This window comes from Peromyscus californicus, unplaced genomic scaffold, assembly GCF_007827085.1.
Source record: "Peromyscus californicus insignis strain IS unplaced genomic scaffold, ASM782708v3 Scaffold_6__1_contigs__length_162567912, whole genome shotgun sequence".
NCBI lineage: Eukaryota > Metazoa > Chordata > Mammalia > Rodentia > Cricetidae > Peromyscus > Peromyscus californicus.
This window is the reverse complement of record NW_026294584.1, coordinates 139,601,367-139,616,386: the sequence shown is the minus strand read 5'-3', so window position 1 is coordinate 139,616,386 and position 15,020 is coordinate 139,601,367. Positions and strand designations below refer to the sequence as shown.

General features: G+C 47.3%; 1 protein-coding gene across 1 annotated transcript in view; it reads right to left on the bottom strand.

The window, feature by feature from the left end:
- Vwf (von Willebrand factor) overlaps positions 1-15,020 on the bottom strand; it is a 136,716-nt gene that overhangs the window by 15,532 nt on the left and 106,164 nt on the right. The window contains exons 38-44 of the mRNA XM_052720566.1: positions 13,568-13,767; positions 9,332-9,434; positions 8,827-8,901; positions 7,433-7,537; positions 5,871-6,076; positions 4,963-5,112; positions 1,174-1,284 (exon numbers count right to left, since the gene is read on the bottom strand). Coding sequence (XP_052576526.1) covers positions 1,174-1,284; positions 4,963-5,112; positions 5,871-6,076; positions 7,433-7,537; positions 8,827-8,901; positions 9,332-9,434; positions 13,568-13,767 — 950 coding nt within the window. The remainder of the gene's footprint in view (positions 1-1,173; positions 1,285-4,962; positions 5,113-5,870; positions 6,077-7,432; positions 7,538-8,826; positions 8,902-9,331; positions 9,435-13,567; positions 13,768-15,020) is intronic.

Here is a 15,020-nt window from a genome sequence, read left to right as displayed (position 1 = left end):
GTGAGCTTTGCTGATATAACTGCCTTTGAGTTATTTCTGCTCCTGCAAGTAACCCCTCGCCTATATTCCTGTAAGTAACCCCAATAAAACTCATTGGTTTACCAAGCTAAAATTTGGTGTCCATACTTTGATCTGTCACTGGTTTCCATTCTTGGGTAAAGAGTTGATGGATCACGTCTCTCCAGAAATAGTGTCACACGAGAGAGCCCGTGAAGCCCCCTGAGGGGCTATTGGCAATTAACAATTGTTGGGGGCGGCCACTGATGTTCTCATAAATAACCTCCCATCCACACCAGGGAAAGAAAGTCTAATTGAACTCAGTGGGCCACTCAAGAGACGGCATGAAAATAGAAGAGAGGCACATTAAGAAGAAGGGCTCCAGTGGAGGAGGGGAGGACAGAGATGGGAACAGGACATGAAAATGACTAAAATTCATTTTAGAAGTGTAAATAGAACTGTCAATAACAAACTAAATAATTTAAGGAAAATAGCCTGATAAGCCATCAAAAGTGAACCTCTAGGGATTACAGAAGGCAGCTAACCAAGCTGTTCAGAATTACAGGAAGGAATTCTGCAGGCAGAGGCGACAGGAAAGAGCAAGAGATAGGGGCCAGCAATGTCGCAAAACGCCAAATCTAGACCTGCAGAAAGAGCTGAGGAACTTTGCCAACAATCTGCTTGCTGCTTTGAACTGTAAGTTTCTCTGCCCTCTCAAACTATTGGGGAAGTTTCTATGGGAGTTAATGCAGAAGCCCAAGGCCCGGGCATCGCAGTACAGAATGGTGTTTGTAGCCTGTGTAGCCTGATGGACCACCAACTCTACAAGATGACGAGGCCATCCCCCTCAACCAACCACTGAGGGACTGCATGATCTCAGAGTCACCATGAACGGGAGACCATAAGTCCCTGGGAGTTTATAGCTCTCTCAGGGAGGCCACTAGGCTTCTCCTCAAATCCACAAAATGGGAAGTCTGAGACAACCTTAACTAGTTCCTAAGGGGTAAAGGGATCCCAGCTGGGATTCCAACAGTACCAACAGCCAGATAAGCTCCCTGTAGGGAAAGCAAAGAACAGGGAAAGGAAAACCAGGTCAGCATTGATGGACGGCAAAATGGACTCTCAGGTTGAAAGTCAACACCTTCCTCTTCCCCCTCCCCCAGGGCCCAGACTTACACTCTTCCAGGAAGAGTGGGAATCTCCCTGCAGTGAGCCAGCCATGACCTTGCAAGCAGAGGGCAGGCACCTTCCACAGCACTCGCCTTCATGGAGTATGTAAGAGAAGCCCTGAAAAACAAAAACACAGAGTGTAGGCCAAACCAGCAGCTGCAAAACAGGTGATCTAACCTGAGCTTCATGTTTACTGAGCCCTGGGGCTAACCGAGACACATGGGCTGGATATCTTCTTCATTTCTGCTGTCCACCTGCCTCAGGATCACACCAAGAAGCGATGAAGAAACACCAGGCCTGAGTCACTAAGCTAGGTCTTTGTGGGCTAAAGAGATCAACGCCCCCTCCCAGAACATTCCATGTTGAGACCAATATCTAATCCTCATGAATATTAAAGACAGTTCAGCATTCAGTTAGAAACACCTGATGAATCTGACCTCTGCCATGGCCAAACCTAGGGCAGCTTGTTGACTGCAAAGCATTCTCAGGATGCCTGGGATCCAGTCTTTGCTTTGCAGTGATGACCCTCACAAATGAGTATCATGAGTCTAGCACTTCTCACCGTGTGTAATGCTTTGGCTCTTAAATGTCCCCTAAATTACCATATGTTGTTCCCTGCCTGTGGTACTGCTGTGAGTTCGCAGAAAATTCTGGAGACAGAGCCTAACAGAAGCAAATTGGATAATTGAGGGTGTGCCCTGGAAGGACAGTTTTGGACCCCTGCCTGCCTCTGCACCCTCCCTCTATCTGTCCCCTTTTCTGACCACCATGTGACGAGTGTCTTTGCTCCATAATACATCCCCCACCGTGATAGTCAGCCTGAAATTGAAGCCATGCGCCAAAATTAATCTTTCCTCTAAGTTGATATTCTCAAGTACTTTGTCACAGCGATAGAAAGCTAACACACTAATTTGCAGAGGTAAGCATCCTTGACATTTAGCTAGTAGTTTAAATATTATAGCATCTATTACAAAAAAAAAATAAAGTGAGCAAATGACAGAGACTGACCTTCCCCAGAGAAGCTCACAGGGGAGGCCAGCATGCTGGGAGTCTGTCAGTCCATCTTGCCTCTGGAAGCTTCTCTAACATGGCCAAGTCTGAAGTACTTAGATTAAGAGGCTAGGGGAATGACTCAGTGGTTAAGAGGACTTAGGTTTGGTTCTCAGCACACACATGGTAGCTCCCAACCACGTGTAACTTTGGTTAGAGGGGATCCAATGCCCTCTTCTGCCTTTTGTGGTCACAGGCATGCATGTGGTACACACACATATACCATACACATAAAATAAAAACTAAAAAAAAAACTTAAAAAAAAACTTAAAATAAAACCCTCCTGTGAACAGTGTTTGTAGAAAATGATAATGACAGTGTGGCTGAGTCAGGAGCTAAGGGCGAAGAACCCAGGACAAAGCTTTACCTTGAGGCTATGTCCTTAAGAAGGAAGGAATAGCTGGCTGATCCAGATAGCATGGATGCCAAGTATGCATGGTTCCCCAGGCACACTCAGGAGCAGGGTCAGCTCTGAAGAGGTACCAACACGGCCTTCCCTGGGGGTATGCAACCACCCCAGAGACTTAGCTCAAGTTCACACCATCTCCCTGGGACTTATTGACATCCCTACCCGCGTCACAGCAGTGCGCAGCAAGCTGTCCCCAGCCTTTTATCAACTGAGACTCATTTATTGTGCATAGATGAGGTGCAAGGTGCCATGGCAGAACTGACAAATTAGGATAATATACTCCACACACCCTCCACTGTAAAGCAGGACACGCCAACCGCCATGAAAGAAGCAGAGACCCCAGGGAAAGCTGAGGATTAGCCAACACCTTCAAGCATCTGGTATACCTCTCTGAAGCCTCTCTCAAAGTGCTGAGTCATCTGGATGGCTGCGCTCCTTCAGTCCTTTGACGCACCTCACACTGTCAATATTACAAATGATTCCCAGCTACCTTGATCCCAGAGACCCACCAGCTTCTCATGCCCAGATGCCCCAGCCATGCCATAGAATTCTTCTTTTTAAAATCACCCTCCCAACAATCTCAGGAAAGCAAAACAAAACCAACATTTTCTTCCTCTCCTTTCCCATTATCCCACCAAACTCTCCAACTTCCATGTGTATCGAGATGTTTTGTCAAAAGATTCGTCTCAGACCCTTCAATGTACTCCCCTTTCCATCCTGCTTTCACTGACTTCCAAAGTATAATATCCACCCAACCTGCAGACTTTCGCCACTGGAAAGTAAAATCCTAATGTCCTTAGCAGGACAATCCTCGAACCATGTTTACCATGGCTGACATGCAGATGGAAGACATAGAGTTCTGATCCCATGTCCCCATGCTGAGGCTATCTGAGGGCCATATGCTGAAGACCCCGTCCTTCTTCCCAGAATCATACCGGCCCGTGCACCACTGCGGGTATTAGTTACTTCTGTGTAGTTGTGACCAAAGTTTCTCATGGCAGAACAGGAAGCAGGGAGCAAACAGGGATGAGAACCAGGGTCAAACCTCAAAGACACACCCCCAATTCTTCAGGAAGGCCCTACCTCCTGAAATTTCTGCTACCACCCAAGTGGTCCTACCACCTGGAAACCAAGCATTCAACACAGGAGTCTATATTTCATATTCAAACCATGACATTTGGGGTTTCAGTTGTACTGCCTAACAGAATGGGCTGTGGGCCCTAAGTCACCCAAACTTCGCCGGTTTTGGTGAGTTGAGGAGCTGTGGCCAACTCCACTTTCTATGCTGACCCTTCATTTTCCTATTGACAAGTGTAAAGAGCACCCTTCACTCTTCTTCCTCCTGAGAAATGTCATGAGAGTGAGTAAAACATTATCTGTACCATACTGACATATCAACCAACAACAGGCCACATGGATGACACAATATTATAATGGAAACAGGCACTCTGGTACATGCCTGTAATCTCAGGACTCATAAGGCTGAGACAGGAAGATCACAAGCTTGAGGCCAGACTGAGCTATACAGTGACACAGGTCTCAGAAAACAAACAAACAAATGGATTGTAGTGGAGCTAAAAAATTCCTGTCCGCTAGCATCCTAACATAACAGCATAGTGCGTTAGTCTCATGCTTGTGATAATGCTGTAAAGGGACCTACGGCCCAGCCAGTCACATAAAAGGGTGGCATATACACCGCATACTGAAAAAAAAAAACTGTCACAAGGACACGAGGGGAAGCAGGAGGGCTTTTTGGAGGACGCAAGCAAGGAGAGGAGGGGAGCTACTTGCTCTTCAGCCTCTCTGAAGAGCAGAATTCCACCTTCACCTTTGAATCTTGAGTTCTTTGGAGGGACAGAGGTTTAGTAAGTTCCCTGCGGCCTTGCAAGAGTCGGGGCCTGAGGGAACCGAACTCCCTCCAGTTATGGCCCTTGCAGCCTCACCGCTGCTGGACAGCCATGGCTTAAAAGGCAGCAACCATTTTTAAAAGGGCAACATTGGACCCACTCCCAAGATGAGCTGGATGACATAAACTCAGGGGGAAAAGAAGAAATCTCAAAGTTGGGTGGGTCATGATGGGAGAGCGGAAATGCTGGTAATGGGAAACATGGCCTAGTTTCCTAGAGGAAACCCCTTGAAAGGTCTATGCTATATTCTATCTATCATCTATCTATCTACATCCCTCCCTACCTCCCTGTCTCTTTCAGGATAGATAGATAGGTGGATAGATACACAAATAATCTTCCTTCCCTCGCTCCCTCCCCCACCCCCACATCCCTTCCTCTCTTCCCTACCCGATGGCTCCATGCAGCACCCGGCCCTTGCGCCCCACTTACTGGCTGACAGCTGTGTTCACAGGGCTTCTGAGAGCACTGGGCGACACGCAGGCCCACGACAGTATCCTCCATGTCGGTGCAGGTGCATGTGTCACAGCCCTCCTCCCAGAACTGGCCCACAGGGTAGATGGTGCCTCGGTGGACACAAACCTGGCGACACAGATTTCTGAGAATGAACTCATTTGGGACCGTTAAATCGTTAGTGACATCCATAGTAGAAGGGGCTTAGGCAGTGAGAAACCATATGCCCCCACACACACCAAGTCAGCATGGTGGATCTCTCCTCTTTTAGACTGCTCTTCGTATCTTACCAATTCAGATTTACAGACTAAGGCAATACATGCTAACAAGATCAGGAGTAGGGGCTGCATGCTACATGGTCCCCATAGCACCAAATGTAACACCAGCCTGTTAAAACATTGAGTAGTTTGAGTGTGTGTGTTTGTGTGTATGGGAGGGTGGATGGATGGATGCATGGATGGATGCATGGGTGGATGCATGGATGGATGCATGGATGGATGCATGGATGCATGCATGGATGGATGCATGGGTGGATGCATGGATGCATGCATGGATGGATGCATGGGTGGATGCATGGATGGATGCATGGATGGACTGAAAGCAATGAAGATATGAGTAAACTATTAACTACTCTCTAATCCTTGCAACCACAGTATCTCTTTGGCTAGCCTTGTGAAAGCCATCCACTGACTGCAACCTCAGCATCTAAGCCATGATGTAGTAGATTCATTGTCAACACCTCCTGAGTTAATGAAATCTCCATATGACCGAGACGGAATACTGACTGCTCACCCTTGGCTCATGGAGGAGGAGGGCTGGGAAGTTCAAATCTTCTTTGAGGAACAATGAGTGAGCCATCATCGCAGCCAGAGCTGGGCAGTGCCTACCTTGTCGGGGAGACAGGTGGTTGTGCTGCAGCCACAGTCGTTGGTGGTGGCCGAGGCCAGGTACCCAAGTGGGCAGCTCACTGTGGAGTTGACACAGCTACAAGCACATTCATACTCATCGCAGCACTGGGTCTTTCTAAGGGTGGGTGTCCGATGGGGGGGACAGGAGGGCGGGGACACTCTTCTGCACTCTTCTTTCCTGCAGGCTGGGGTGAACACAGGTGACAACCTCAGTCCTACCACACTGAGCACCATCCTCTGCTAGAGCTCCTATGTACTGAACTGTGGCAGGGTTTTCGGAGACCTTAGAACCAGGCTATTGAGTCAGACATGCACATACACACCAAACAATGGCCAGTCTTCTGAATGCAGCGTTAATGAGAAATGCAAGGCTGGGGATCCTTATGGAGAACGGGGAGGAAACCCAATCCCTGCACTATCACCCCTAAGAACATGTTGACAGGGCAAGATCCTCCCAACTACTGACTGAGAGATAGCAGACACAGAATCCCTAAAACCCAGTGGGACCGAGGCAAATCATGGCTGTAGACACTTACATATGCTGGCAGCTAACAGGATCCTATCCCACCTCAGTGCCTCAAACATCACCCTCCAGGCTTACCATCTCCAACAATGCACAAATGAAAGGTTGCCAGCAACACTGTCACAACCACAATGCTGTTTTATAAATGTTCAAGCCTGTTCTTGCACCCTGCACCTAATTCCAACTTCCTTATTATGTGCCCCTCCACCCTCAAAGCCTGCATCAAGGAACTCAAGTGAGATTCCAAAGTAGGCATCCAAGAACACCCCTAGATTGAAAGGGACCCTTGGTAACTAAATACAGAATTCCATGTCTCTTGTGACTAATTTTAGCCCACCTCTGAGCCAAAAAAAAATATGTTTTATGGTTAAATACATAAACCTACAGAGAAAAACGCCCTGTTAAGTTTGAAAATAAGGTTCAGTGTTGAAGATAAGCAAGGCCACATGCCTTCCATTCAGTGGCAGAGAGGACGAGGGAAGCAAGTAACTATTGGGTTTGAAGTCTAACTGGCTGAGCCCTGTCATCTGCTTTGTGTTTATTTGTTTGTCTGAAATTTATTTAAGTGTATTGATGTTTTGTCTACATGTATATCTGTGCAACACATGCATGCCTGGTGCCTTCGGAAGCTAGGAAAGAGTATCAGATCCCCTGGACTGCAGTTAACAATTGTGAGCCATGTGGATACTGGAAATCAAACCCAGGTCCTCTGGAAGAGCAGTCAGTGCTCTTAACCACTGAGCTACCTCTCCAGCACCCCTATCTGTGTCTTAATGTGCCCCCAAAATGATATGGCTGCAGCTGTGTCCACACTGGGACATCTGCAGCTGATACAGCCAGGGCTGTCAGAAGACTCAAATAAGTATGACCTTAACCCTTTTTTCCAAATGTACCCCAAACCTAGGTTCAACTAGCTAAAAGAGAAAACTAAACAATCTTGGTCCCCTAAACAAAAGATGACTTTCCAAGGCCCAGAGAGAATGACCCCACAGCCACTCCTCTCCCACGGCAGTCTTACCACAGGTGAAGATGGGCCTGCATTCTCCAGGGTTGGTCAGGGTTGGCTGAAGCCCTCCTTCACATGGAGGCACCGGAGGCAAGTTGCAATTGACCAGGTCACACACTGAGGTTCAAGAAAGGGAGGGTGCATGCAGATTTTGGTGAGGTTACTCTCTTATTGCTTGTCAGTGACATCTGTATACCCTCCCCTGTGGATTTCTACAGCTTTGGGGGATGGTGATGGCCAATAGAGGCAGGTGGAGATGGAGATTTAAAAAGAGAAGGGGGTGAGACACTGGATGGATGGATGGATGGATGGATGGATGGATGGATGAATGTGGGGAGGGGTAGGTAGATGGGAGACAGAAAGTAGGCAGCCAGGTGAGTAGATGCTTAGATACACAGAAAGATTATAGATGGAAGACAGATGATAGATAGGTAGATAGATAGATAGATAGATAGATAGATAGATAGATAGATAGATAGATAGATAGATAGACAGGCAGACAGGCAGATAGATAGATAATGACAGATGTCATGTTACCTTCACATGGACAATTATTATCATTTGCAAAGACTTGCAGCCTTTCAGTTAAGACTGAATCCTCCAGACCTCAGTCTCCCTTCTGTATAGTGGAAACTCTAGCCTACCAGGTTAGCCCAAGGATTTCATGAACTAATGAAAGTACAGTCAGTCCCTAGGACATTACAGAAACTTAAATTTGTCTATAACTGGGTGACTGGACCTAAATGAACCCCTAGTTTTCTCTACCACTAACATTCGGAGATCTATTTGATAATATTGTTCTCAAACCAGATTGAAGCCCCTATAAGATTTGTGTTACTAGCTGATAAATGTCATCAGAATAAATCGACTTCCCAGAATCTTGGCCTCTTTTCTAGGTCCTTATGCCTTCCCTTGGTCTATGTCCTCTCCCTGGGAGAATGAATTAATAAACACATCTGATGGGACAGACATGAGTGCCATTAGCACCCTGTCATACAGCCACTCTCCCATCTCTAAACTCCCTGAATGACACTGTCATCCACCACCACCATCGCCCCCCCTCCTTCCCCCATCTTACACACAGCCACTTGCTGAAGGCCTGCGTGTGGCCTTCCCCAGAGCAAGCGTCCTCAAACTCTTAGTGGAAACGTCTCCTGGTAGTTTGGCATTTTCCTCAGCAAATCTCTGTGGCTCCAGCAATCGTCCCCCATGCTATCCTTGCTCTTATGGCTCACATTTAAAGCTACTTTGTAAGAAGTTTTTTCTTTCAGTCCCACCAGCCCTTTCCCACCTCCTCTCACACACCTTGTGACTAAGAACAGGGCATTTGGGGGTGTCTACGGTCTGACCCCCTTGGGGCTGGGCTGGGGTCTGCACCTGGAGGAACTGGCTGGGTGGACACGTACCACATTCATACTCTGGGCAGCACTGGTTTGCACTCTCCTTGAGGCGAGCCACTTCACACGGGCCACATGTGGGAGCTGGAGGAGAAGGATAGCCACAAAATTCAGGAAAAAATCAACTACGGTCTAGACTACAAAAGCTCTCACTCACAGAAAGCCAGCACAGACCCCAGCACGGGACTCTCCCAGGATTTGGACCATGGGACCAGGATAGGATGCTGGACAGAATGAGTCTTCATAATGGGTCTTGCAGCATGCTCAGGATTTGCCTCCAGGGGACTCTGAGTCTGATGAAAGCATTGGGTGGGAGGATGGGGGCGGGGGAGGGGGACCAGTGCATCTACTCCAGATGTCAAAAGGGACCCCTGATCTCAGCAAGCAGAAATGTGGTCTCATCGAGAAAAACACCTCCATGTGGCCTTTATTTGAAGTGGTCCATCATGTGTATGACAGGGTGGCCCATGGAGCCCTTCTTCCTGTAGGGGCATCAGGCATCAGACTCGCTTACCTCTGGCTGTAGGGCATGGCTGTGCAGTGCAGTTGGCCGTCCTCCCACTGAGACACACACAGATCTGACAGGGCTGATGTTCTGGGACCCAGGTCTCTAGGAACTGAGGCAGAAACAAGGCTAAGCAGGGGTACAGGACACTGCAGTCTGAGCCTCGGCGTCATGGGAGTCAGTACTCCAGTCTATGGTTTGGCTGGCCCTCTTGAGGGCCAGGATGTCCCGATGAGGCAGGTGGGCCAAAGGCCTCGTGGCAGCCTTGCCTATCTGCTTGAGTTCACGCTGCTTGTAACGGGACCCTGTCTCAGAAAGAACCATGTTGGACAGACAAGCCGCTGACTGTAAACAGGATGGAGGGGAGGGAGACTGGAAGCAGAAAACCACAGAAGAGCAGAACAGGGCTGGGGTGTGTGCACCTGTAATCCCAGCACTGGGGAGACGGACAGTGGGATCTGGTGTTTGAGGCCAGCCTGGGCTAACTATAAGAGCCCGTATCAAGGAATAAATGAGGGTTGGGAGAAGGGAGGAGGAAGAAAAAGAGAAAGGAGGAGGAGATGGAGGAAGAGAAATGTAAACAAACAAACAAACAAACAAACAAAAAACCATGGCTGTTGCAGAGGCTATTCCAGACCAAGGCTTGGAGTCCCTGGGAAGGTGCACAGGGCCCTGGCTCCCTTCTGGGGCAGGAAGCTCAGAATGACCACTGGGAAGGAGGGTGTTTCGGTTTTCTCTTGTTCTTTCTCTCTCTAAATGTGGACCTCAGATATCTAAAGACCTTTCCAGTATCAGAAAGTGGGGCTGACAAATTAGGGCAGTTAACCTCCCTCCCACTGAGGCACATGTAGACTTGATGGGGCTGGTGGTCTGGAACCCATCATTGGGAAGATACCCCAAAATGGGTGTTCAGCTTATTCCTCTGGGACTTCCCATCTTCCTGGAAAGCTTTAGCCAAACACACCCAAGGCAGGACACAGAATCAACTGCCCCTGAAAAAGTAAGTTCAGCCCTTGGAAACGCCACAGGCCTGACTGCAGCAACTAGGCCAGCAGGGGGCACTACTACACAGGCCCAAGCTGTCTGCAGGCTGAGTGGTCATCCAGATTCCAGATCAAGGCAGAGAACAGGTGTAAGAATAGCTGGATTTCAGGATCAAATAAAGGGGCCAAAAGAACAGCCTGCAGAGAGTATGGGGTAGGAAAACTGAAGTGCTCAAGGCCAGTCAAAAGACTGGCATGTCATCAGTCACCTCCCACCAGTAGCTGGAAGATTCAGTGGGAGGTGCCAAAGGAATGTAGCCCCTAGGCTGAGCTGGAGCTTCAGAGCCTGGGGAGAAAGGAAGTGCTGGGTCACAGGCTCCTGGGTAAAGGATGCATGTCCCCCTGAGCTGAGGTGGGACTCTGAGCAGTGGCTTTTGTGAGAGGCCAGCAGCCTGTGCGGGACTCCAGACCCCATCTGATCCTACTACAAACGTTCACATCTCCACGGCGCATTTTGTAAAACAAACAAGAGCTATGGAAACTGGTAAATATTTTTCCTTTTCCCGGGGTATAGCAGATTTAAGCCCTGGTTATTTCCCTGAAGGAAGGTTTTCTGGGCTTTCTGTTTCAGTCTAAAAATTCATTTAGTGGAAATGTTCTTCATATTAGATTTTCATTCTTTCTCTGCTTTAAAGCGGATGCTGGGAACACAGGTGGCTGGATAAGCACTTGTTTTCTCCCATTTAAACTCTATTTTCTGAATAACTAAAACCGGCTGTGTTCTCGTCAGGGCTTTTGATTAATTCTATACTTGATTTTTTTTTTTCAAATATAAAACTGCTCTTATGCCCAAAACCATGCGCTATTTGGACAGATCCCTTAATGCAATTCCTATGCCTATTCCAATTTGTTGTGCTGAAAGTGAGGAAAACAGAGAGAAGGAGAAAGGGTCAGAGAGAAGTGGGGGAAGAGAGGGCTGAGCACACCAAGACATTACAATAAAAGTCACACGTTTCCTGCCTTTGGGACCTGCGGACATCTGACACTCATGGAGCAGGAACACTCAGCTAGAGAGCTTACTTCTCACCATGGGAGGCCAAGGAAGAGGGCAAGACCATTTCTGCCTTCCGAGAGGAAGCACTTTGTGCTTCCCACAGTTTGGAATGGCCACTGGTGTTAACGCCATATGCAAATGCTTTGCATCCTTGCAGCCCCGCAGGAGCCCAGGAGCCCTGAGGATCAGGAAGAGAAATGTGAGGTTTTGCCAACTCACTTGGGGAATCTTATGTCCAAGGACTTAATTAGTTTGGCAATTTGAAATATGGTGGAAGAGTATGCCTGGGTTTCTTCCCTACTCACCTATGCACAGTGAGAAAAAAAAGGGGTTCACTGGGATGAAGTTCAAGACAGTCACCAGCGCTGTCAGACACGCATGTTCCCATCAGTGCCCAGGCAGTGCAGAACTTAGCTAGCAGCTCCTCCTGAGGTCCGTGCGGGGCTGGGACAGCACAGGATGACCAGGTGCTGTCAACAGCAATCCCATCATATGAACCCTGGATTTCTCATCCATTAAATATGACATGTGATAATGACCCCACAGGGATTTAGAGAAAATCAAAACTGATCTACTTCCTGGCTTACAACATCATGGACAAAACAACGGAGCTACTGTGACTATTTTCTTCATTATCTTTGGTTGGCTAGCTTTACCACAAGCTCCACTAGCTGTGACTAAATACAGGGGTAAGCCACCCCACTTGGGGCATTAAGGGGAAATGGTTCTCCTTGGTGAGTGTGGTGGTTTGAAAGAAAATGGCTCCCAAAGGGAGGTGGCACCATTAGGAGGTGTGGCTTTGATGGAGTAGGTGTTGCCTTGTTGGAGGAAGTGTGTGTCACTGTGGAGGTGTGCTTTGAGGTCTCATATATGCTCAAGCCATGCCCAGCATCTCAGACCACTTCCTGTTGCCTGCAACACAGTATGTAGGACAGACACTCGGCTACTTCTCTAGCACCATGTCTGCCTGTATGCCACCATGTCGCATCATGACAATAACAGACTAAAACTCTAAAAATGTAATCCACCCCAATTAAATGTTTTCCTTTGTAAGAGTTACTGTCATGGTGTCTCTTCACAGGAATAGAAACCCTAACGAAGACAGTGAGGGTGGATATATTAGATCTTGAGAGCACATTCCCCTTCACTTAGAGCCAAATAGGCTCGTACATCTACCATGCTTGGTGATGTCACTGACCATGATGAAGGACAGGGCCACTATGCACCTGATCTTGTAAATATAGATGCTATCAACTTGGAAGAGAGAAGACTACCATCATGGTCTACCATCTTCCATCAAGACCAACGGAAGAGTTTAATAAATACCCTTTGGGAGTGTGCTCATGAGTGCCTAGACATTAAAAGAATTGGCAACTCAATGATTTCCAAGCAAATCATCCCAGGAACAATGCAGTAAATGTGCTTCTGGATAACAGAAACGGTAGGTCTTTGGAGTTACACTGAGTTTCGAATTCTGAGTGCAATATCAAACTCATCTCTACAAGCTGGGTCCACAGGAAAGTTGACTGAGCTGGGTTCCTTGAGGACTTTCTGTATTTAAAAGCAATGTGGGCTAAACTAGCATCTTCTGGTAGAGCCTGGGCTCAAAGGATGCTTTACACTTACACACACACACACACACACACACACACACACACACACACACACACACGCATACACATACTCACATGCTTCATAATCAAATATGTTAAAGAAGCAAAAACCTTCTGAAACATTTGCAATGTACATTAGTCCATTAAAAGCAATCTCACAGTGAAGAAAGGTCATGAACTGTTTATCTGTGCCCTTTAAACTCACTTGGCCATGGGTGGTTACAAATGCTCTGGAGGAAAATAAACATATCTTTAAAGAACATGGAGTATATCTGAAAATTTTAATTTAAAGAACAAAGTATATACTGTGTCTGAAAATTGCCAGACATCATCCCATGTTATTTTCTCCTTCCCTCCCGAGTTCCTATATCACTCTACATGCATGGATAAAAAATAATATTAATGATATGCTAACACTTTGGTGTTTGATCCCACAGCTAATCCATGAGAGACCCAAGAGCTAAACTCAGATCTGCCAGAATCCAAAGCTGTTGTTCATACTGCCTTCCTATCCCTCCATGATTCCATAAGAGTCAACCCTGCTATGGGAATTGGAAGGGGTCAACCCACGGAGATGGAGATGCCAGGCTCCTACCTGGTGTCGGACTCCATCCTCCCCGACACACTGAGTGCACGCCTCCTCGGGGACACAGCTGCCTTCCAGCATGACTTGGTGTTGGGGACAGAAGCAGCCTTCTGAGGGGTGGTCCCCGCAGAAGCTAGTGTTCCCATCACAGCGCCGAGGGCAGCCACGCTCACAGTGGTTATATACCAGGGACAGTGGGCACGACATAGCTGCAGACAGAGAATGAGGTCATTCCCAACGGCCTACACCAGCCAGAAGCAAAAGAAGCCTAGCTGACTCAAGATGGCCAAGCATCTGACTAACTTGCTGGAGTAGACATGACCGGTCTCCCCCAGTGTCCATTCTCTTCATCTTCTGCTATACTAGAATTCTTGCTTCAGCAAACAACCACTCAGAATGCAAGACCTCCTTTGTGATTAAGTGCAGTCACATGACTAAGTTCTGACCAGTTAACTAGAAGAGGGAGGAAGTATCCTATCGGTGGGCTCCGGGAATCTATTTTATTTTAGAAAGACAACTGTGCCTCCTTCCTGTAGTACCGAATGGACCCTGCACTTCATACATAGAGCTGCATCTTAAACCTTGGGGAAGATGACCATGGCCAGCATCAGTGATGCCACCTCTCTCTGATCATCTAAATGACAGGAATTCCTTACTTATCTGCTGCTTGCAGCCAAGTATAACCCCAACCAATCATGTGAAAGCTCTTGCATTCTTTCTTTGGAATACAAACATATCTGAGACTTTAAAAATCCTCTTAAATAAAGAGTCCATAGTGATGAGGATGGGCCTAGGAGAGAAGCTACCAGGAACTCCCTTCTCACATTATAACCTGACTGGGCAAACTCCCTCGCATGGCCATATTCATACATGTAGCACTGGGGTTTTCTCTGTGTGTACAATAAACAGTGAGGACACACACAAAGCAAGTAAATACAGAAGGTGCTCTCCATAATGCAAAATGCAGCATTTGCCTGATGGTCTGCAGGCAGGTAGAGTAGAAGCAATACCATCCACATGGACAAAAACCCTGTTGTGGAATGTTAACTATATAAAGATGTGTTATATTTGTTTATGATGCAGAATATTACTTTAACTGTGTAAGAGTGTGTTACATTCATTTATGCTGCATCTGTTTGATGATGTAAAGATGTGTTACATTTGTTGTTGCTACATTTGTTTAATTATGAAAAGATGTGTTGCTATTTCAACTTGCCTGCCTAAGGCACCTGATTGGTCTAATAAAAAGCTGAACAGCCAATAGCTAGGCAGAGTGGGATAGGCGGGGCTGGCAGGCAAAGAAAATAAAAGGAGGAGAAATCTAAGCTCAAAAAGAATGAGAGAAGAGAAGGAGAGTGAGGAGAAAGAGAAGGACAAACCCGGGGCCAGACAGACAGACAGACATAGAGACAGCAGGAAGATAAACAGAAAGAAGGTTAAAAAGCCCCAAGGCAAAATGTAG